The sequence below is a fragment of the Ctenopharyngodon idella genome, chromosome 18, assembly GCF_019924925.1.
Source record: "Ctenopharyngodon idella isolate HZGC_01 chromosome 18, HZGC01, whole genome shotgun sequence".
NCBI lineage: Eukaryota > Metazoa > Chordata > Actinopteri > Cypriniformes > Xenocyprididae > Ctenopharyngodon > Ctenopharyngodon idella.
Window position 1 is genome coordinate 27,328,323 of NC_067237.1, and position 24,319 is coordinate 27,352,641.

Sequence of the window (24,319 nt, forward strand, 5' to 3'; positions counted from 1 at the left end):
TCATGTGGTGCGACAACTGCAGAGTGTTTTCCATGATAGAAATATGTCCTAGACTATCCGTTTAAGTTGTTTATGTTCATTATTATTAAAATATTATGTGCTTTGAGACATAGGTAATTTAACGAGTCCCGGCTCAAGGTTCAGGCTTCTCAAGGCTTCACGAACTTTAGCCTCTAGTTGCAAATTGTGGCATGTTACAAAGCATTCCCATCTCTTTTGTTTTTATTAATGACATCAGAGATTATTCAACGTCGACTCAACTTTAATCACATACCTATCGAATCAGAAGTCGTTCAACCCCTAGTGCACACCCTATTTTTGCCCTTTAATTAGTTCTCATTAATTACAAAATTGCAAACCTGAAATGACCTATATATGTCCCAAAACCCGACAGTTTGTAGACCTCTACACTGAACATGCAAAAAACGGATGTGGCATTTAGCTGCCATTAAAAGCTCAGTTGGATCCACTAGAGCGATCCTTTCTAATTACCAGCCCTGTCCTCAGCATTGCTGTTGGCCTGTTGGACAAATAGGGATGTTGTCCTTCAACATTCATTTGAAAGTGTTTTTGTGTCTTTGAGAAACACTCTCTCTGAAGGCCGGCCAGGAGATGGTTTGCCCCAGGCAGGCCAATCACAGTTAAAGTGGGTTAGAACACAGACAGCGCCTTAATTATTCTGCTGCATTGATGGCCTCTGCATCCGTCACCTCATGCACAATCAGAGCCAATACCGGCAGAACGGACAGGAACTAATCTGGCCGATTTCAGCTCTGCTGCCATTGATTCATCCTTTCCAATTAGGTAATGGAGGACAATGGATAGAATGCCCGAGTCCAGGCGTTTATTGGGAACAGTGATGGCGATGACCTCCTTTGATCAATATAGAGTGCAAAGGCCTAAAGGGCCGCTCACCACTGGCTACCGTCCAAGTCAGCAACTAATGGATGTACTTTTCCTCAGCAATGACCTAGTAGCGGCCAAAATGCACCATTTAGCCACATGAATCATCCCTAGAAAAGGCACATACTTAGAAGAAACAATAGACATTTTTACCACTGATCCAATAAAATGACACAAAGAATCTAAACAGCTTTGAATTAACCAAAATAAACAGTCTTTCGAATTCTCACAGCAGACATGAACGCACCGGATGGACACTTGCGGTTTGTCTCAACATGCCGATTTGAGTCAAAATAATCCCCATCCCAAGAAAAAGCAGAATCTAGAAACTTCAGAAATCAGCACATTTTGCGGTTTATAGCTAGCTAAAAGTTGGGAATCAATGCTGAGGCAAATAGCTGTTTGACACGAAAGTAGCATTGGTTTTATTGGTTGGTCGAGTCAATGTTCCACGCCAAGCTAACACCACAAACACATCCTAATGGGTTCAACGATCCTTCTTATGTTACAACTGCACAATAATGCCACTCTTTGGGGACTGCTTATTTAGAACGTATGAACACTCAATTGAAAATTCCTCTGCAAACCCTAAATAAGTATGCAGAATCAAGACTTGGCACAATACTTTGTCAGATTCTCTAGACGTTTATCAGTGCTCTTTTGAAATGACAATGACTGGCTTATAGTACACTTTTGGAACCACTGACTGTGAATAAACATAAATCCGCTCAGAGTTGAAGGCGTAATAGCAAAGGAGAGCTGAAAGATGGTGTCGAAAATATATTTTTCCCCACAACTACCTATTATCGACATGATAGGATTGCCAAACCCAGTAATTCCCCAGACAAAATACTATCTTCACACAATAGTGACAAACCACAAAACTACCTCAAACGTGCAGTTAAATGAAAGAGTTAACATCAAATAAATCTGGACAGAGATAGTTTGGCAGTTACAGCAACTTCCTAATGGTCGGATGGCAGTAGTCTAAAAAATAAGTCACAAATAGGCCATTTTTATTTGAAAATAAAAAGGAATCAAAAGGACTTCAAAGGTTTTCAATGTCACTTCAGATGCAGCTGTGCAGCAGGGCTTGAAATACTACTGTCGTCATGATGATCAGCATGTATTATTTTATGTTATTTTTTTCTTCTAAACACATTTATGCAATCCCATACACCATACTGCTCACAGACAATATTCCAAAAACAAGGGTTTATGCCTGAAGAAATATTTTTTCAAATTTGTTTTCCTAAAAACACTAAATTTTGTGTCACTAAGGAACAAGAATGATCAACTGGAATAGGAATTAAAACCAGAGTCTTTAAATTCCTTATGATTCCTATCCCTAGTAACTAAGTTGCAAACAAATGAAGGTGTCCATTTCAAAGTCAGCCAGAGGTCAAGCTCTGTCAGTCAACATCTACATCAACATCCTCCCCTTTGTCTCAGTAGGACTATAAATGCAGACACCAAGCCAGTAGCCACCTACTATCTAATCTAGATCACTCTAGCAGAGCCTTCTATGTGCGCTAAAGCTCTGAGCTTATTAAATTGCTTCAACTTTGAGTTTGTCAGAATTTCTGCATATTATCCATGATGCTCTATGTAGATGGACACTAAATGACTTCAAACAGTGGGAGGGAAAGAGAAACAAAAGAAAGTGTAGGACTGTAAGTGAAGAACTCAAATAGTGACCAGGGAATTTCAAGGCAAGATGTAGAACTTTCATGGAAGGGGCTTGTCAACCTCACATTCATTTCTCACAGCTGGAAAAGCTTGTCCTGGTCTTAATAAATTCAATAGCTCTTCTCAATATACCCCTGGAGAAAGACAGTATTAGCCTTTGCAAGAACTGTACGAATGTTTTGTTTTTCTCACTAAAGCTACAACTTATAAAATCACATACTGACCAATAATATCATAAATGTCAAAAAGTAAAACAGTGTTTTGTAGCGATGTAGTTTCAGTACTTTGGTATTCAAGATGCCATGAAAAACGGGTCATAATTAATTTATTAAAGAGTGAAAGTAAAAGCAAGAGCGAAAGAATGCCTATTTCAATGACAATTTTTGGTATAAAAACTGGAGAGAATCATACAACTTCTTTGGAAAAGGTAGTGACATTTCCGTATTGTGACAACACAAATTACATTTACATTTAACTTTAAGCTTAACCAAGTTCCACACTATACGTTCATGAAACATGCCAGCATCTTCATGTAGGATTTCAAGCTCAACAAGAAGTTTTAATTTCAACAAATATGTTTCCAAGTAACATTCTCCTGTGAATGTAACAGCATTACACAACAGGTTTCAGTTATAGTTCAGCCTGTTCCAACAGACAGAACCCTATGGCAAAGATAATCAAGATGTTTCTCGTGTTGTTTTTCTTCCATTATAAACACAATTATGAAGCGTAAGCCCTCCACGGTGTGCAAACGTAAAAATCACAGGAGAGATTGAGGGTTTTCTCAGTCTCAGACAAGGTGCCACTATGGGGATTTAACCTTTAATCTGGTTTATCGTTCAAGTCTGAGCCCGTAACAGCTGCCGCTATTTAAATCCGCCCTACTGCTTATTATTTTTGCAAAGGTCCCTTCAGGGGCTCCATAGATGTGCAGGTATTACATGTTTTCCATTATGTAAAGGGTGAATCCTTTTGGTTAAACAGAGTTTGAAAGTACAATTTGAAAGTACAGCAAAATATTACTTAAGCCAAGTCAACCTATGCAGATGCCAAGTAGCCCTGTCAAGACCATACCCAAAAGAAAGACAATCCTGACCAATGGATGATTAAAGCATTTAAACAGAGCTTAAATTGTGATATTAACCAACAACAACCATTACACAAGCTGAAACCAAATCCTGTGAAAAGCCAAGCGCCTCCGTGGGTTCTAAGGTTATAGATTTTAGAGGGAACTGCTATTTCAAATGGATCTTTCTGCTATAAATCAGATACGGTCTAAGTAAGACAAATAACTCTTGAGTGCTCTTTATGCTGTGCAGACACTATCCAATTTAACTTGCGAAACTTCAAAGTGAATGGAACGCCAATTTGAACGTGCCCACTTGGGTGAAGAAAAGAATGGAAAAATCTGCAGCCAGCCACAGTGCCGGACAAGCCATCAGCGTGACTCCGACAGTAAGAAACGCAGGGTTTGTATTGTTCACTCAAATGTAAATATCCTTTTCATACAAAGCGAGATGATCTTTGTTTAATGGCTGCTTTCCAGATTAGATCATGTTTAACCAGACAATTTCAATGGATGTCTGAATGCAGAACTGATAGAGAATTACCAGAATTAATTTATAATGGAGCTGATAACGTGCTTTTAGACACTGTGCAGCAGCTCTGGATGATTAATTTTAACATTGGCTGTGAAATGTACATTCAACCCAAGAAGGCAAGATTATGTAATAATTATAGTTGAATGCATTGAATGACAAGCTTGAAATAGGGTGGCTTAAAATAACAAATATAAGAAGTCTGAATAGTGTCAAAATGTGTGAAGTGCAAAGTAATTTTAGGATTAAGACAACATATTAGCTTTTTAAACTTTGGACCTAAATCCAAATTCAGTGCTCTAAACTCAAAAATGGACCTTCTGGTTTATCAGGGTATGTTATTCGAAAGAATAATGAAACCATTTCTATTTTCTCAATGTTACAAACCATATAGCACCATTCAGTTAGTGAACTACTAGTTTTCACTATCCAATCAATTTCAAATAGATAAAAATCAACATTTTCCTATACTGTAGCTGAATACATTTTGGTCTTGAACAACAATTTTTGAATGAATCTTTTGAGTGAATCAATCACTCTTAAAGGGATAGTTCACCCAAAAATGAAAATTTCTCATGATTTAATCACCCTCAAGTCATCCTACATGTAGGTGTATATGACTATCTTCTTTCAGATGAACACAATTGGAGATATATTAAAAAATATCCTGGCTCCCCCAATATTTATAATGGTAGGGAACAGGGGGCGTGTTTTGAAGCCCAAAATAAATGCATCCATCCATCCATCCATCATAAAAATAATCCATACGGCTCCATGGGGTTAATAAAGGCATTCTGAAACAAAGCAATGGTTTTTTGAAAGAAACAACTTTATAAAGTAAAATAACTAGCTTCCGGCAGACGGCCGTACACATCGATTTGTGGCGGAAAAGTGAACTCTGATTCGATGCATGACGCAATGATGAACACGAAAGCGCAGAGGATAGAGCAAAACAAAACACCGGTTACGAATTAGAAGCCTAAAACAAGAAATTGAAATGTCTGAGGATTTGATATAAGAGAAGATGAGCTTCAGTTTGTTGCCCAGCCTTATTTGTTTAAATCGCGAGAGGTGTCTAAGCTTACATTATCCTACATCCTGCGGCATACATCACGTGAGGGGTTACTCATTTGGCGCAAGTCGACTTGCGCAGTATGTGTACGGTCGTCTGGCGGAAGCTAGTTATTTTAGATTATGAAGTTTTAAATATAATATATATATATATATATATATATATATATATATATATATATATATATATATTTCTTACAAAAAAAAAAACCCATTGCTTCTGAAGGCCTTTATTAACCCCATGGAGTTGTATGGATTATTTTTTTATGATGGATGGATGCATTTATTTTTGGCTTCAAAACATGCCCCCCCTTCACTACCATTATAATGCTTGAAAGAGCTAGGATATTTTTAAATATATCTCTGATTGTGTTCATCTGAATGAAGATATAAGACTATAAGATATTGTCATATACACCTAGAATGGCTTGAGGGTGAGTAAATCATGGGATAATTTTCATTTTTGGGTGAACTATCCCTTTAAAGATACTAACTAAGCACCTACTAATGTAATAATGTAACCTACAGAAAGATTCACAGACCGAATTAGCAAACAGCGAACAATTCTTTTTGGTGAAATGAAACAAAAGATTTAATGTAATGATTAAAAAAAAATCCCCTATTTCTTCTAAAACTCAGTAGGTTGGAAAAATAAGATAGTAAAAAAAAAAAAAAACCCAATAGACTCATTCACAGTCACAGCGCAGAGCTGTTGGGCCCTTCATTGGAGTCAACAACACTTCAGAATGAAAGAATCCATTTTTGGGGGAGGACTGACTCATTGCCCTTGGAAAAAAAAAAAAAAAAAAAACACTCTGAAAACACCACTTTATTGCCTCGTCTTGACGACATCAGCAGAAGATACAGAGGATGCAACTGGGATAAACTGATGAATTCAAGGTCAGTGTAATGTGGTTGGAAAGAAACCACCCAGTTCTTAAGCCTCATTTGAGCACGGGTATCACTAAGCAACACCCAATGGAAACATGTCGTCTTAGGTTTGCGAGACCAAATTGGTCTTTCTTTTCTTAACAAAACCTGTTTTTTGGCTAATTGCCTTCTGAAGCTAGGAACAAGATGTGATTACATTTCAATCTAAGTTCATGATTACCAGAGATCTCTTTTTTTCAATTCAGGCCATTACTGTGCAATTAAATATAGATTTCGCCAACAAACATTTGAGGGCAGGAGCCTGCCAATTCATCTTACTACAGACAACCATTATTAATCACAGAGACAATTAACACACCCACATGCATACACAAACACAAACCGTTCCCCAGACACAGTGCGCGGGAAAGATGCCTTTCCCAGACACATTACGTTTATATGTCATTTAGAAGGCTGGAAAGTAGATGCTACAACCAACAGATGATGTCATTTTATGAAACAATGCATACATCTGCCGAGCTTTTCATCAATGCTTCTTGTAATAAATGTGAAAAGTGCTTTTGCAGTCCATGCATGGGTTTGCTATGAACTGGTAATGCTGTAATATGACACAAAATGCTTTAAGATGTGACTCGAGACACATCCAGTTCTGTCCATCACAGACAAACAGCATTACCAGGAAGCCACATCTCATCTTGACAGAGTGACTTCCATTACTGCATTAGATGTTTGGATTTCTGACCTTTAGAAACATGAGTGAGCCAGAGCTGTATCGTAGTGGTGTGCAGATGAAACAAGTACAGATCCTGATCTCAAAACATTTTCACCCTGTTCCCCCATCTTCTTCCAAAATAAAATAAAATAAAATAAATAAAATAATGGGGAAAAAATTGCATTGAAAAATCTACACTGAAAATATATGAGACAGTGGCCATGATGACTTAGTTCAGTATGGTTTAGCCTTTATACAAAAACACTTGGATTATTTGCGTGCTCAAACAGAGGAGGATCATGGGAAATCATTCAAAAACAAACAAAAAAAAAACGTGTGTAATGTTGAACCTTACCACAAGGTTCAACAAAATCAATCACAGACAGTGACAGGCCAGTACAATTGAGAGTTTCCAAACAGTTCCTTTATTTAAGCCCTTGATGAGAAGATGGAAACTTTGAAGTTATTGTGTTTGTCTCTCTGATGAGAACCATTGACATGGGCCTCAAACTTTTATAGCAGTCAATCACGCAAAAGCAAACATCTTCGATTAGCTGAAGAGGGTCTGCATCATTTGAAATGGTTTTAATTAGACATGTTGACATTTTCAACATGTTGGCAGTGAAGCTGGTGGGCTACATCTGGTGGTCCAGACTCCTTATGAGGATCTACTTATTGATTATGTAATGATCCCCACCAAATCATCAAGGGCGTTTCTTCAGCTCTAAGTTTGTTATTCTTCGAACACTTAAATCTAAACACACTTTTAGACTGAGCTAGAGTCTTTGACCAATAATGCTTCTAGAGTCTTTTCTACAGAGTACAAAAGGCTTTTTTCAAATCTGAGATATATTTAGAAGAAGCAAGATTGTTGAATGCTTACTTTTGCAGCAGGATCAGTGGCCAACCTGTCAAAAAGACACATGTATTCTCTCAAAAGCTAAATTTCCTTTGAGACCCAAAAATAAACCTTCACTAACTCCCCCATCCAGGAAAGGAAGACCCCACTCTGCCTGATGTCCCACTGGGCAAACTAAACAGTGCGTGAGTTCAAGAGCAAGAGAAAACTTCCCGTAGTTCCGTTTACTCAAGATCAATGCCCTGCAACATACACAATACACAAAAGCATTTCTTTATCTGGAGGAATGCCTGACTGGACATCTTTTCACAGTAAAGCATTGTGGATACACAACATGACAGATTTCCATTTGGTTTTAAGACTGGTATTATTACTAATACTATTATTTTTAGTGTGAGAAATATAAAAATTGGCAGGCTAAACCTGATATAGTCCTTTTATTCAGAGTTCAGCACAAACAGTGGATGTTGGAATAGTATCCGGTCTAAGAATGTCAGAAGTTAGTTGACACTAAAATAATAAAAACTTAATGATCAACGGTCAAGCAAGTCTGAATGGTTTGAATATGTAAGGTCAAGCTAAGCACAATGCATATAATGGTGTGCATCTATTATATACAGTAGCAATAATATTGTAAAATATTATACTACAATAATCTCCAGAAAGACAGCAGCACTTCCTGAAAAATCACTTCAATCACGGTTTACGTCATTTTTTTATTTTTTTTATCTTTGTTCCATTGTTTTACCTGTTTGAAATTTGTTTCTCTGATCTTTACTGTATTACTGGCAGCACAACTGTTTTCAACACTTATAAAAGAAATGTTCCACCTCTTTGGAATATTAGATATATTTCTGAAGGATCATTTGACATTGAAGACTGAAGTAATGGCTGCTGAAAATTCAGCTTCAAAAGGGAAAAAATGCATTTTAAAATACATGAACACACATCTTATTATTGTAATATTTTACCATTTTAATGTAAATTTTAAATCAAATAAATGCAGCCTTGTTGAGCAAAAGAAATTAAAAATCTTACTGACCTCAAACTTTTGAAGGTAGTTTATATATTTTAACCCTCTTACATACAAGAGAGGGTTTGATTATTTAGTAATTTAGCATTTGTTTTCTTTTCTTTTCAAAATTGGTATCGAGACTTGTGCAATTTCACTTGTATTGGTATTGACTACTAAAATTACAGTGTTCTGACAACCCAAATCCAGTCTAGCCCATAAAATACTCTACAAATGCTCTTCCCTGCAATATTGCTGCTGATGTCAGAGCTAGAGATGTTTATATGCATTACAGTGATGACAGAAGAGATAACTTGGAAGTAGGACAACATGAACGTCGTTTGAAAAGCAATGACTCAACCTCCAAGATGTTCTATGCGATCACTCACAGCCAAAGGAGGCTTCAGTGACTGCTGCTGGGTTTGATTTGCTCCCTCCTCTCATTTCTACTGAAAATGTAACAAAACTAAAAAAGAACAGACATCTCAGTGCAGGCTGTCTTGGTCTCCTCAAAGACTGACATTGGTATCACAGATAACAGACTGGAAAAAAGAAGTTTGATGTCAGTTGTATGTTGAAAGACAAAACTGATGACAAACAGCAAGTGCTCCATTAGACATTCAGATGCATCCTCCATGGGGCCAATTAACAACTTCTCAGTGTCAAACTGAGAGACCACATGCAGACAGCAATGTGAAGGCACAGAAACTACTCTCTATAAACTTTACATTTGGACTGTCATCAGTTATATGCATCATGCTGACATACACTTTATAAAGAAAATATTATAGACATGGCGCATTTTAAAAGTATGTTTTAATTAGAAACACAAACTAAATTAATTTAAATTAATTTTTCACTAATAAAAATGGCAATTTCGTCATCATTCACTCACCAAATCTTTCCCTCTGCCATAGTTCTCAAATCCCATTCATCAGTGACATCAAACTTCACAGGTTCTCTCGTTTCATGACCGTCATGACAAATTTGAATCAAATGCAAGCTGAATGAGATTTGAGAACTGCGGCAAATGGGAAAATGAAGCTTCACGCAAAGCTATCATGGAATCAGAGGACATGTGGACTTCTTTTATGACACTTTCATCATGGTTTTATTGTTCATCAGTAACCACTGGCTTTCAAAAGAGCAGCTAAACATTTTTGACAAAACGTTTTTTCAATTGAAGAAAGAAAGTCATACGAGTTTGCAAAGACATGACGGTGGGCAAAAAATCCCCGTCCACATCGATCCACGAAAGTGACTATAAACACTGTAGTATGCATGTCAGGCCAGTAGTTGGCGATGTCACTTTGTAATTATGTTATTTTAAATAAAACACCCATCTACTAGAGATACAGAAAACCAGAGTGCCTGTACACAAGAACGTCCCATGCTAATCATACCATTTGGACTTTACATCATATTCTAAAGCCTTTATTAATAAATACCAGAAACTAATCCTCCTATCCCCCGATCTCTGCAAGAAACCAAACGGGCACTGCCCATCTGGCATGATGTCAGATATGGAAAGCAGACGGCTCACATGCCCTAGTTTGCTTACATGAGGTTGGCAAAGTCATCTCTGGCTTGCAAAGCCGGCCACAGGATTGCTGAATCAAAGGTAATCTCAATGATAAGATCAGTGTATAAAAGGAACTGTGGAACAGAAACCTTAGAGAAATGAAAGCTTTACTGAGCCTGATCCAAAAACAACATCATCTGTTGACTTTGCATAAATGCATTACAAGATGTGCAAATATTTAAAGATCTATAAAAAGACATAAAGAGGGAATACTTTTTGAATTACTGAAAGACCCCGTAAAATGATTTCCATTTCACTGCTACTTATAGAAAGCAGTAAATGCAACAATTAAAATGTGTGTATAAATCTGAATATACAGATACAAATTTTAATATATGAACGTAAATCTGAATATGGGTCAATGACATGACGGGTAATTTTTCTGTCCAAAGGCCTTAAATTAAAGATATGACATCCAAAGTATGTAAGGTAGTACAACTAGATCTCTTTTATTCAATCCGAAAGGTTTTAATTATATTTTAATACACATATAAAGATATTTAAAAGATTTTGAAGTGTCAAAAGGTCATTCGGTTTAACCATCCGAAGGCCAATATAGCCATTTCATTTGTGATTAAAATATCTTAAAATGTAATAAATGTATATTTTTTTTTTTATTCTGGAATGGTTTTATAACATATCAACATAGTGCAAAATGGTATTAAAATTATGTGTAGAAGTCGTTGCTTCTAGAAAGAATGTCCGGAAAAATTAATTTCATTGATGTCATTCGTTGTAACCAATATAAAGGGACCATTTTGGATCATGCGGTCAAAATCATGTGACAGGATGTGATATCATTCAGACATCAGGAAATGACCACATGGTCATGAAGCAAAGTAACTAACTCTCTCTTAACTATTTGAAAAATTCATGTTTTTATTTGCTAATACGCATGTCCCGAAACATCAGGTCATTCAGTACAACCGCTATAAAACATGGAAAATGTTGAAATATTTTAAAAACTTAATACTAGTAATACTAGTACTAAATATAAAATGTTTGATTGTCCTTTTGCTAGCTAGCTAGCTATCAGCCTGTTAGCATTTTTTGAAAATACTGTCATTCGGTATAACCAAAAGTGTCATTCGGTAAAACTAAAATTTTGGTTAAACCGAATTACTTTTTTAGTGACAGATTTTGTCCATCTTGTAAAAAAAAAAAAAAAATGACAAAAGCAGTGTTAACTGACTATAAAAACCACATAATCTCATTGTTAACACTTAATAAAACTTCAAAATTAATTATATCTCCATTATGTTTTTTTTTTACACTTTTAAAAACCTTATTCGTTAATGACCCATATATAGTTACTATATATGCCTATTTGCATTTATAACTATATATTCAGATTTGTATCTATATATTCAGGCTTAGAACTATATATTCAGATTTACATATTCAGATTTCATATAATTATTTCCAATTCCAATTAATCCAATAAACGAAGTAAAAAAGCAGACTATACCCTATACAGTAAAAAACAACAGAAACCCCTAAAGTAACTAAAAACACCTAAATAATGCTTTGGTCTTCAGCGGAAGATGTGTGTACTGGCACGTACATGTTTGCAGGGATGATCAGATTGTTTCTGACAGGTTGATACACAAAGGCAATGCATCTATTCCCTGTTCCAAGAAGGGGGAAAAAAAAAGTGAGCACTTCATTGTTCATTTCAGCCAACAGGCAACACAACTGAGGCTTATTTCTCATCAGTGAGTGCTAATGGTGTGCACAGGCAGAAGAGTGAATAGAGACCACACAGCTCTCCACAAAGCATAAAAGCTTCTTGGCCAGGTCATGTCCCAGCTTCCTCTGCAGGCACAGACGCTGCACAGGAGACACTAGAAGGTAGACCAAAGAAAAGAGAGGCTTGCTTTATTTTTTTAAGTGCACTATAGCATCCTCCATAGACGCTAGCAACAGGGGGGTTTTGTGCTTCAAATGGATCAGACGCTTTACTGACACAGCACCCCCCACAATCCACAGGGCACTGCTAATCCTATTAAAATGAAGGCAGGCCGGCACTGGACAGGAACATGGCATTAGATCCATCAAGAACATTAGCTCTAAATCAAAGCTCTTGTCTCTGACTATTACCATTCTAGTGAAATGAAAGAAAATTATTTGAGACCTGTGTGTAATGATCAGGTGGTAAAATTACATCAACATTTTGTGGAATTGCTTTCATCTAAGTATCCCCTGAAGCATGACCACACCAATTCACAGATAAAATTTTTGTGGTTTATTCTTTTGCAAGTTCATTCTCGTCTCTAATGTAATTTCTGAAAGTGTTTGTAGTAGTTGACAAATATTGTGATGTCTAATATTTCTGCTGCTCAGACACAGCCTGAGAAAAAAAAAAAAGACAACTAAAACAGCAGCTCTTATATTGAAAGTTGCACAAAAACTATGCAAGAGCGAAACAGAACTCAAGTGTCTTTGCATTTACATTGTATATGAACTTTGCTGAAAGTGAAGTTTTGCTCCACTTTAGTTGTTACTTCTGTATTGTTTTTAATTAATTTATTTAACTGTCAATTTTGACATTACTTACGAACAGCCGCTGACGGCCTGGAGCTCACATCTCCGAAAACGTCTTAACAAATTGTAAAGTAGTCGCTATGATTAAATATGAGTACATATTTCAGGCGTAAACAACTACATTATCACCTAAAAAAAGTTTGTGATACAAGTGTAGTATTTGTAAAAAATACGGTGGATTTGCTCGGCCGCCATGACAGTCACTTCAAGCGGAGCGATACAAATGGTAAAAAGGAGTGCTGTTACCACTAGAATATCACACGGCTCTAAGCCAATCAGAATCGAGAACCAGAAAGAACTGTTGTGAGTATATAAGCAATAAGGTACAAGAGGCTGTGCTGTATCGTGAATAAGTCACGGCTGAAGGGCGTTGTTAGGTACGACGCGAAGCGGAGCGCCTGCAGCCGTGACTTATTCGCGATACAGCACTAGCCTCGAGTACCTTATTGCTTTTATAAAATGGTTACCACACAATACAAATATTAAAGCCAAAAAATATATATGTATCAATGCAACTTTCATGAAGTAAAATCACTTAAAGCCTTCCTTCCGCCGGAAAAAAATAGTTCCTGACCATCAACAGCAACAAAAGTTATATTATCACGCCATTAGATGGCGGCAAAGACCGTCTTTATGCGTGTGTCAGTCAGTAGCAAAGACTTTTTCCTTGAAAAGACTGAATTGTTGTGAACACTGAACAAGGCGCAACTGACAAAAGCTTTGACTAGCGCTGTCAGTCATGGGAAAACCCCTTAACTGTTAAAAGGACAAGATAATACATCGGACATGTAAACAGATTTTTTTTTATGAACATAGGGCTGACTTGAAGGAAAATGTTAAATCTCAATGCAGGTAATAAACTCACTCAAAATCGATCTCTTTCTCACAATACTCTTCTAGTTCTACATAAGACAGTAAGCTTCAATGAACAATATCAACTGAGAACAAACAGTTTACATTGCTAAGAGTGGTTGCTAAGGGTGTTGTGTAGTGATACACAGAATCGTTGGGTGAAGCAGTAATAGCCGTGTTTTATCGTGAATAAAGGACAGCTATTGACCAATCAGAATCAAGGACAGGAACTAACCGTTTATATATATATATATATATATATATATTTTTTTTTTTATATATGTGTGTGTGTATGTATGAAGTGAAGCTAAGTGAAGGAATGACGACCAAAAAGAATTATAATATTATAAAAATAAAAACTGAACATTCAAAATTATTATTATTATTATTATTATTATTATGTATTCGTAGTATTCTTTGTTATTATTATTATTTTAATTTTTTTTTGTAACCCTAGGACAAAGGTAAGAACAGGACTTTTTTTGAATAATTTTATAAGTAGGCTTAATTCTACCTTAATTAGTGGCTAACGTGATTAGTTCAATAATTGAAGGGGGCAGAAAGAAGGCGGCCAAAATAATGAATCTAGACAGATAATCTGTTAGGTTTTAATTAAATGACAGCCACAAAGACGCAGCACGATTGCGGAGGTAGCCATGCGATCCTACAGCATGTCCAATAAAGTTAATCTGCACTGCAGTCTTCTACTGTGCAGTAAACCTGCCGTACATATGGCCTCCCTCTTTCAGCGCTGATTACGGCCTGTCCAGGCCTGTCTGATTTAGAAGGCCTGAAAGGCCATCAGCTGTGACCAACAGCCCATTTTAGAGCCCCATGGGCAGCGATGGGTCAGTCCGCACTGGCCTGCAGTTCATTTCGGCTCACACATCACAAATGACAATCATCTGCCCTGGCAATCACAGAGAGAAGCTGCTCCCTCAGAGAGCCAATGGAGTGGGATGACGGCCATCCAATTTCAGTCTGTTCTGACAAAGCTTCACTTCAGTAATCAAGCTGGAGGGAGAGCCCCCCTCTGCTGCTTACCAAGACGATTGAGTAGAGAGGGGAAAAACCTCGGCTTGCTCCCAATCCCGACATTTCAGTCTAGACGCCATCTGGACAATGGACATGGTTATCAAGAGGCACCTGCATGATTTAAGTATTTTAGCCGTTTCTTTAAAAAAAAATACAAGATAATAGTTTGCTCCAATGTTTGATGTCTATAAAGAAGTAATTTGCAAATTATTAATCATAGCAAAGCATAATTTTGAGGAAGGAATACAGAGCTTTGATCTGATGCTTAATAGCTATGCACTGTAAAACTTAAGTTTTAGTTTGTTTTCCAAAAAAAAAAAAAAAAAAATCTAATTTACAAGAAAATATTATTAACTAAATTTTTAAGTCTTTCAACTTTAACCCAGTGGGATCAGTGTTGGCGCAATCACTTGCATTTTTGTATACCACGCATTTGTACAGTACATGTTACTTGTTGTTGCTCTGTAATTATTTGTGAAATTTACTAGCAATTTCTGAGGAATATATTCTAGTAAACCATGTACAAATGCTGAAAACTGCTTTTGTTCCAATCCCAGCTTCATGCCAGATTTTTTACAAAGGGTGAAGATACCAATGCATCACAAAACTTTGTTGCAAAATATATCACTGATACTTTGGATCCCTACATTGATATTTTGTAGCAGGTCGTCTACACAAGTGCAAGGTGTTTCAAAGTTGTTTCTATGCACAAAAGTGTGAGAGAGATTGAAAGTGATTCCTCAAATTCACTCTGATTATGATAGTGTGATGTAGCTGGAGATACCAGTCCTAATTTTTAGGCTACATGCCTTTACAGAACATTTCAGAATACACATCTGCACTGGTATTTCTATCCAAGACATACAGAATGGTGTTTTTCAGTCAGTTTAAACCCCAGACACAGCAGGACTGCAGTAAATTGGAGAAATGGTTGGTCTGAGGTTACAGCCCTGAGAAGATTGACCTTACGAGGTCATGGCCATAGTAATTGTTAGTCAGATTACTCAGTGGGAGACACCGAAACCCCACACACAAACGCCAACTACAGTAGAGCGGGTTGTGTTTAATAGTGTTTGTGGTTTGTCAAAAGGCCGCTGACCCAGAACTCAGAGGTTAGAATACGTCACAGAGAGAATGGTCCAAGAGGATCCTCTCAGAGAACAAAAACTCCTACACATTCCACAATTATTAACAGTCCACAATCCTGTGCAAATCCAGGTGTTTCTGAGGGCAGTGAGAACACTGCTTTCCAGTCTATCAATACACTAATTTACACTTTAGCAATATATAATCAATTAACACTGCTTATGTCATTTTTTAATTTGTCACCAAAAAAGTCATTCGGTTTAACCAAAATTTCGGTTTTAGCGAATGACACTTTTAGTTATGCCGAATGACGATATTTTCAAACACTGCTAACAGAATGATATCTAGCTAGCTATATATCAAACATTTTATATTTAGTACAAGTTTTTAAAATATTACAACATTTTTCATGTTTTATAACGGTTGTACCAAATGACCTGATGTTTCGGGACATGCGTATGAGCAAGTGAAAACATGAATTTTTCAAATAGTTAAAAGAGAGTTAGTTACTTTGCTTCATGACCATGTGGTCCTTTGCAGGTGTCTGAATGATGTCACATCCTGTCACATGATACTGACCGCATGACTTGACTTGACTTGACTCCGGTCTATCAATACACCAATTTACACTTGAGCAATATACTAATAAAATGTGTAACTTCAATGCTTTGGAAACCTTTTGTGCAATGGAAAGGTTCTATGGATGTTAAAGGTTCTTCATGGAACCACCAATATTTTTAAGAGTGAAATATAATATATTATATTTATATAATATTTAGCTGGTTTTCCTTTACATATTTGTGATGATCGAAATATTTCTACAGAGAAAAAAAGCAAATACTATAAAACATTTTTCTTTTAAATATATATAAAAATCATGCTAAATTAATTCCACTGAGATTGTCATAAAACACATGCGTCACAGATCTTTTCTTTAGTAGACAGTTTGTATGTCAGAGTCAATTCACGCATTTCATGACTTACACCAGTTATGTAGCGGTTCCTAATAAAGTTACAAGCCAACTGGTTACAGGTTGCTGACCAAACCCAATTTAACTAGCATTTGCCTCTATGACAGTGTTAACTTTGGGCTCCGATTCCATCTATACACCATGCAATAGCAGACCACTGTCACGCTATTATGAACTTAAAGCAAAAATATTTATAATGCCGTGAAAGCGAATGCAGCTGTTTCACAGGCAGCTTTAAGTGAAATGGTACAGGTGGCTGTTCAATCTGGTGTTTTATTTTATGACATCTCTACTCAAACCAAAGATGAGGCAATACGTTTCCCTCATTTTGAATGTGCCAAAATACTCCCTGAAGTTATATGACTTAACCCACAGCTTGAAGTCTCTTAAACTCGCAAGCCACTGGCACGCACTTGGTGTAGTTTTGCACTGTCTGAGCATAAAAATTGATGAGCCTCAGTTTTAATCTTATCCCAAAAGTTCTAAGCATAGAAGTCAACCATTTTTCACAGGGAACACATTGCACTAATTAATAAAGAGCAATGCGAGCAAACACAACAGACTAACGAACAAAGAGTCTCTACAGTGTCTGACTGAAGTACGAACAGACACATTGCACTTGACCACAATACGCCAATGATCCGAGCGCGTTCTCGCAAGGGACTCTTTGAGTCAATGGCATAATCGTAGTCATCTGGAATGCTGATGTCTACATCAAACTCCCCATGAATCCTCTTTAAACAAAAGTATAGAAGAGGAGTAACAAAAAAATTAAAAAAAAAAAAAAAAAGAAACACCCACAATGCTTTGCAAACATGACCATCTGGACTGAGCTGTTGGAGGATTAAAAGGGGGCCATGTAGGGGTAGTGTGAGCTGTAGTGTGTCTCTAGCTCTAATTTTTCTCTCTCCGATATAATTACAGGGTACCGCTGGGATGGACGGATTGAGGAGAGAGATGCTCCGAGTCTGGGTTGCCGCCCTTGGATCTCGACATCACCACAGAGCCAAAGTGTGCGGTCGGATCCACAGGGTGGACACTCCAGCAGCGCCTGAAGAGAACAGAGCCAGACAGCACCACAAAACCCAAACCAACAGCGCAGACTATTTAAAGCACACAACAGCTCATCCCTGCAGCCTCAGCTAAACAGGCTTGGTAACTAAACTACCAGCAGAACCACTCGGAAAACTGCTTAATGGAGAAGAGTCAGTGACGAGGTTTAATATGACATCCAGTTCTTGCTTTTTTTTTTGAAGCACACATTTAAAACAATATTTTGTATTGTTAATCGATTAAAAAAAATAATTAAATCACACTCACATTTTTCACTAATTATATCACACCTAAAAAAAAAAAATCATAATACATTATATTTTTCTACTATAATACATATTTTCACACTGAATCTCCAAAATAACGTAGAAACAAGACAGTATGTTTTATGTATTTGTTTCATCTTTTTATTAAGTACTATACTGCTACTGATGTCTCTAATGGATCTTTTCTCAAATTATGGGGATGAAATTAATAATTATACCCATTCAACATTACAGTATAATTGCATGCCATCATTTTCAACATTTAATAGGCTTTTTTAAAAAAACACTGAATTTAAGTGAACTTGAAACAATACACATATAAACCCATTATAATAAATGTCACATAGCGGTGTACCTTTACAGTGTAGAATATAGTGTTGTAATATATAATGCTGTTTCTGTCAATATTAAATATCTCTTTCTGAATGAGAACTGTCAGTTCATTTTTCACATTAATCACAAGTAAATTACTAGTTTAAACATTTGGTATCAATATTTTAGATCATCTCGATACAAGGTCAGTCTCACAAGTATTTATACATACACATACATATATATGGGTGATTGACGAATAAGGTTTTTAAAAGTGTAAAAAAAAACAATGGAGATTTAATAAAATTTCTAAATTAATTATGTGTTAACAATGAGATTATGTTGTTTTTATAATCAATTAACACTGCTTTTGTCATTTTTTACAAAATGGACAAAATTTGTCATCAAAAAAGTCATTCGGTTTAACCAAAATTTCGGTTTTACCGAATGACACTTTTAGTTATACCGAATGACGATATTTTCAAACACTGCTAACAGACTGATATCTAGCTAGCTAGATATCAAACATTTTATATTTAGTACAAGTTTTTAAAATATTACAACATTTTTCATGTTTTATAACGGTTGTACCAAATGACTTGATGTTTCAAGACATGCGTATGAGCAAGTGAAATCATGAATTTTTCAAATAGTTATAAGAGAGTTAGTTACTTTGCTTCATGACCATGTGGTCCTTTGCAGATGTCTGAATGATGTCACATCCTGTCACATGATACTGACCGCATGACTTGACTTGACTCCGGACATTCATTCTCATAACAAATCAATGACTTCTACACATAATTTTAATACCATTTGGCACTATGATGATATATGATGTTATAAAATCATGCGAGAATAAAAAAATATATACATTTATAACATTTTAATCACAAATGAAATGGCTGTATTGGCCTTTGGACGGTTAAACCAAATGACCTTTTGACACTTCAAAATCTTTAAAATATCTTTATATGTAGCAAAATATAATTAAAACCTTTTGGATTCAATAAAAGAGATCTGGTTGTACTACCTTACATACTTCGGATGTCATATCTTTGTTTTTATTATTAAGGCCTTTGGACAAAAAAAAAAAAAAAAGACCCGTCACGTCATTGACCCATATTCATACACATATATACACAAAATGTAAATAAATAATAATGCTTACACAGCCAAGGATGCACAGAAAGGGTAAAAATATTAACCAATATCATAGTCTACCACTGTCCACTTTTCACGGTCCAAACAAATCCCATTCTACATTATATTCAGCTCCACATTCTTTAACACTGAAAACATTATAGAAGATAAATACATTGCAAATGTCTTTTCATGCTGTCTTCAGAAGTACTTATGGAGGAAGTAGTCAAAACTTATCCAATGCTATATGACATGAAAGAGGAAAAAAGAAAAATTAGCCATTTTAGGAACTCCTTCTTCCAATTCAAAGCCTTCTCCTTTCCAAAACCACAAACCCCAAATAAATACAGCCTGCAAGAACTTGAAACGGCAATGGGTTTGCCCTCAATTTCAGGTGAATGACGACGATTCCTCATGTGAGTTCATCTATCAGGCCTCTGGACAGGTTCACAGCAGGCCACGGAGATGAGGCCATAACTCAGCCCTGGCATCTATCCACTCTTTTCTCCATCTCTGCTCTGGGTGTGGGGATTATGGCATCACCGATATGAGCTCCACAAGTTATGGCCTCTACTCAGCGGCGCAGGTGTCAGGGTCGAGTGTGATTTGGAGACAGAGACCAGATACGGAGAGCTCCCTGGGGAACGCTGGGACACACAGCACTAAAGTCTAGCTTACTGAACGTCTAATAGACCTGAGTGATGGTATGTCACAACAGTGCAAACAGTTCACAGATAACAGTGGAGGAAGCAGCTGAAGTTTTTAATGAGGAAGCAATAGAAAATGTAGTAGTTATTTCTCATATTATTAGATGGACAATTTCCATTTAGATTTACAGCAATTTTGTCTTTTCATAAATGGATTTAACAGTGCATGCATCATATACAAAGCCACAATACAAAGAGACGCAGATGCACTTTTAAAAGTCAACTTATTTAAATCAGGAATGAAATGTTTTTTCACTTAGAATTCTGTTATAATCCTTAAGACAATAATTCCTGTTATAAACGTCTTCCAACACGAAACAGCCGTGAGTTGCCTGAAAATGGAGCTACATGTCATGCTTAAAAAGTGACTAGACATATAATTCATGTTGCCTTTGCCATCAAAATTTCACATTTTTCAGCTTTTTAGCCAGCATTTTGAAGCGAGTGTTTTGTGCATTACTCTGGTTGCAATATATATGTGCAGAACCACTTTGCTAAGTGCTCCGTTTCCTGCCTCCACATTAAAAATCATAACCCCCATTCCTCAATGCTTTTATTATGCTCCAAAATCAAATGCCAACCTCCCGTATTTAATAAAGCCCTTATACGACTAGGGATATCTGATAGTGCTCTCTTAAATGTTACCAATGTCGGTCCTCACAAGCCTGTGGTTCAATAACAGAGGTCAGTGCAGTGATTTAGGAGACGGTTCTCGTTTACACATGTGATATCAGAATTCAAAAAAAGGCTCCAACATGTCATGTCTGCTCTTTCTCAACGCAAATTAAACGATAACTAGCACAGGGTGTGTAACACTGCCCAGGACCGGCCTGACACTTGTTTCTGTGCTCTTTCCACCTCAGGGAACGCTGTGAGACAAAATGTCATTTTAGTTTTTAAATGATGCCTGCTACTAATTACAAACATGAGGCATTTAAAAAAAAAAAAAACACTGCTTGAAAAATCTACGCAGACTGCAGCTCACACAACAATACAAATATACAGTGCACAATCTGCATACTACTACACAAGTAGTAACTGGTACTTTGGTATTATTGCCTAGAGGACTGTACTTGCTCAGCTATGTTATGAGTAAAAAGAATGAGAAATGCATATCTTGACGACCTGAGGAAAACGATGGACCCCATTTTTAAAGATTGCACACATTTCTGAGATAGTCATGTGCGCTAAAAAAGAAAAAGATGGTTAGCCTTTGGTTCGTATAGCATAAGAAAGCTGTTAGGCGTCTAATTAAATTATTTAGTCACTGTAAATTTAGGATTCTAACCCTGGAGACACATTAATTTCACAATTGGTGACAGTTGACGCGTTCATTGCTTGATTGCTCTCTGGATTATTGCTTCTCAACTGTGCGTAACTGTCGTGCAGCTCTAGGTTTCTTTAATGTTATTATAACTTGCCCTAACGCTACTTAGGAAAATAAATTTGTCATCCCCAAGGGGTGGAAGGGTGAATAGATTATGAAGAGCTACCGTACTCCCTGTGAGAGAGTTGATGGATATTTGGCTTTGCCATCCATTAAAAACAAGTGGCCGGACCAAGTGTTGAGATATTTGTTTTACAACAGATATTTAATATTACTAGGGTTGGGAAGTGGGAACAGATATTTATGATATTTTCATGACGTTCTGGTTCATAAGTCGGTTCTTCTTAATGAATCAAAAACATGCCTTGCGACCGGTCTTACGTCGAAGTCTGTCCCCCCTATGTTTCCCCATAGGTTACTGGTAGGGTCAGCATTAGTGTTAGGTTTAGACAGTCCATAGGAAACATAAGGGGAGCAGACTTCGACACAACACCGGTACAGTCCAATTCCCAAACAAATAATGAGCCGGTTCCTTTTAGGGAATCAAAAACACGTAAGAATCAGTCGGAGTGGTTCCTGAATTAATCTGACTCGCTCACTGAACCGCAAATTAGCCTACGTTCGTAATGTCTGATCCAAAATGAACCAAAAACTGTACTTATGGCTTGTGAGACTTAAGGTTTTTGATATCCGTTGTATTCTATGAATGAGCGTAATATGTTGCCACATATTTGTTTTAGTAGGCCAATATCATTTAATATAGCCTATAAATATAGTTCTGGATAGCAATTGTCCCGTTTCTTAAAAAAAGTATTTGAAAAGTCACTAAAAGTCTGTGTTAACACTTTTTATTTTTATTTCGCATTTGTTATAGCCTATCTGTTTTGTAGAAATCTGAAATCATCTAATCAATTTGGCAAAAGAATCCAGTAAGCACGCATCAAGGATCGCATGCAATAAGAATTCAAATTTAGGCTATTTCTTCCTCAAAAGTATTAAAAGGATCATAAATGAAACCGGAACGTAATTCCCATTCCTGAATATCACCGTCTGACTCTTATCTTAAATTACGAGGCTCAAAAACGGTCAGTTCCCTCGGGCTGACAATTCCTCTGTTATAAATTAACGAGCAGATTGTGATATTCTTAGGCATCACTACTTTCCCTACAATCACAAATAGATAGCACGTGATTCGCGTCCTTGAGCACATTGCAAAAAAACAGCAAAACACGCATAACACTCAAGTGTTTCAAACTTGCACGACTGGCTCTGTTTATCTGCTGACAGTTGTCATGCTCGCGCCGCCATTCCCTGCGCTGTCGCAACATGTAACAGAATCAAAAGAACAAAAGCCGCCGCTACTACATTCGGCTCAACCTTCTCCGGTTGCTATGAAACCGCTGAACTCACTAGGATGATCAAGAACGCGCAGATGTATCCGATTCATTCATTGGCATACCTGTCATCGTAGCAGAAATCGGCGTCCAGTGTGTTGACATACAGGAGCAGTGCCACGGCGCTGCACACCAACTCTGCGATCATCTCTCAAAAAGAAAAGAAGGAAAGGAAATGAAAGAGTAGAGGGATGATATTAAAGCCCTTCTTTGATTTCTCTCTTCGTCTTTGTCAAAATGCCTCTGCCAAAAAACAATATCCGAGTCCCCATCCTTGCAAAGAGTTGAAATGAATTATCCAGACATCCTCCTCTTAACCCATGTTATTTGCGGAAAGAATCCTGTAAGGTAGAGTGGATGGGGCACGTGTAGTATTTACAGTACAGTCTACTGTGTTTGGGCGTCCTTACACCGAGAGTGTTGAGATGATGCATAGTGGACGCCGAATAAATGTCGTGATTGAGCCGCGTGTGGTTACTGGCTCCAGTGCGCGTGCGCAGAACCCCTCCTCCTGGGTATGTATACACATACACACGGTCTGAATTTAACCCTCTATTGCACGCATTATAATCCGTTTACACAATGTTTGATTTACTTTTCTAGCATAAAATGAACCTATTTAGTGAAATTCAACATTTTGAACAATAATATTTGGGGGTGTTCCTTTTTAAGTACCATAATTCAGTTTCAAAATTGAAATAAATCAGCCATTTCGTGCAATACAAATGGCCTTTGGCGCCTTTAGCACCCTTCACTGTGTTAAAGGGATAGTTCACCCAAAAATGAATATTTTGTCATCACTTACATACCCTCAAGTTGTGCCAAACCTGTATGAGTTTCTTTCTTCTGGTGAACACCAAAGGAGATATTTTAAGGAATGTTGGTAACCAGACAGGTGATGGTAGCCATTGACTTCCATACGATTTTTTTCCTATTATAGAAGTCAGTGGCTACCGTAAGCTGTTTGATTACCAACATTCTTTAAAATATCTTTTTTTGTAATAAGTAAGAGTAAATGATGACAAAATTGTAATTTTTGGATGAACTATCCCTTTGAAGACCTTTTAACAAAGTAAAATGTCTGTGCTCTGATGAATATTATTCATCTTGTCATCTGTTATATTTGCTCATATTTTTTATTTTATGTATTAAATGAAAAATATGTAACATTTTATGTCGTTTATTGCATTATTATGGTGTAGTGTGTTACTCTGGTGGTGTTTTTCATCTGTGTATGCACTGTTTATTTAAATGGGTGATGGTATATGGCAAGGGACAGGTTGAACTTTGATTCATCATGTTCATAATACAC

At 36.8% G+C, this 24,319-nt stretch overlaps 1 protein-coding gene across 1 annotated transcript in view; it reads right to left on the bottom strand.

Moving 5' to 3' along the window:
- The window catches only part of tmtc2b (transmembrane O-mannosyltransferase targeting cadherins 2b), a 122,393-nt gene extending 98,898 nt beyond the window's left edge, over positions 1-23,495 (bottom strand). Inside the window, exon 1 of the mRNA XM_051870682.1 lies at positions 23,073-23,495. Coding sequence (XP_051726642.1) covers positions 23,073-23,155 — 83 coding nt within the window. The 5' untranslated portion in view covers positions 23,156-23,495. The remainder of the gene's footprint in view (positions 1-23,072) is intronic.
- Between the last annotated feature and the right edge of the window lie 824 nt (positions 23,496-24,319).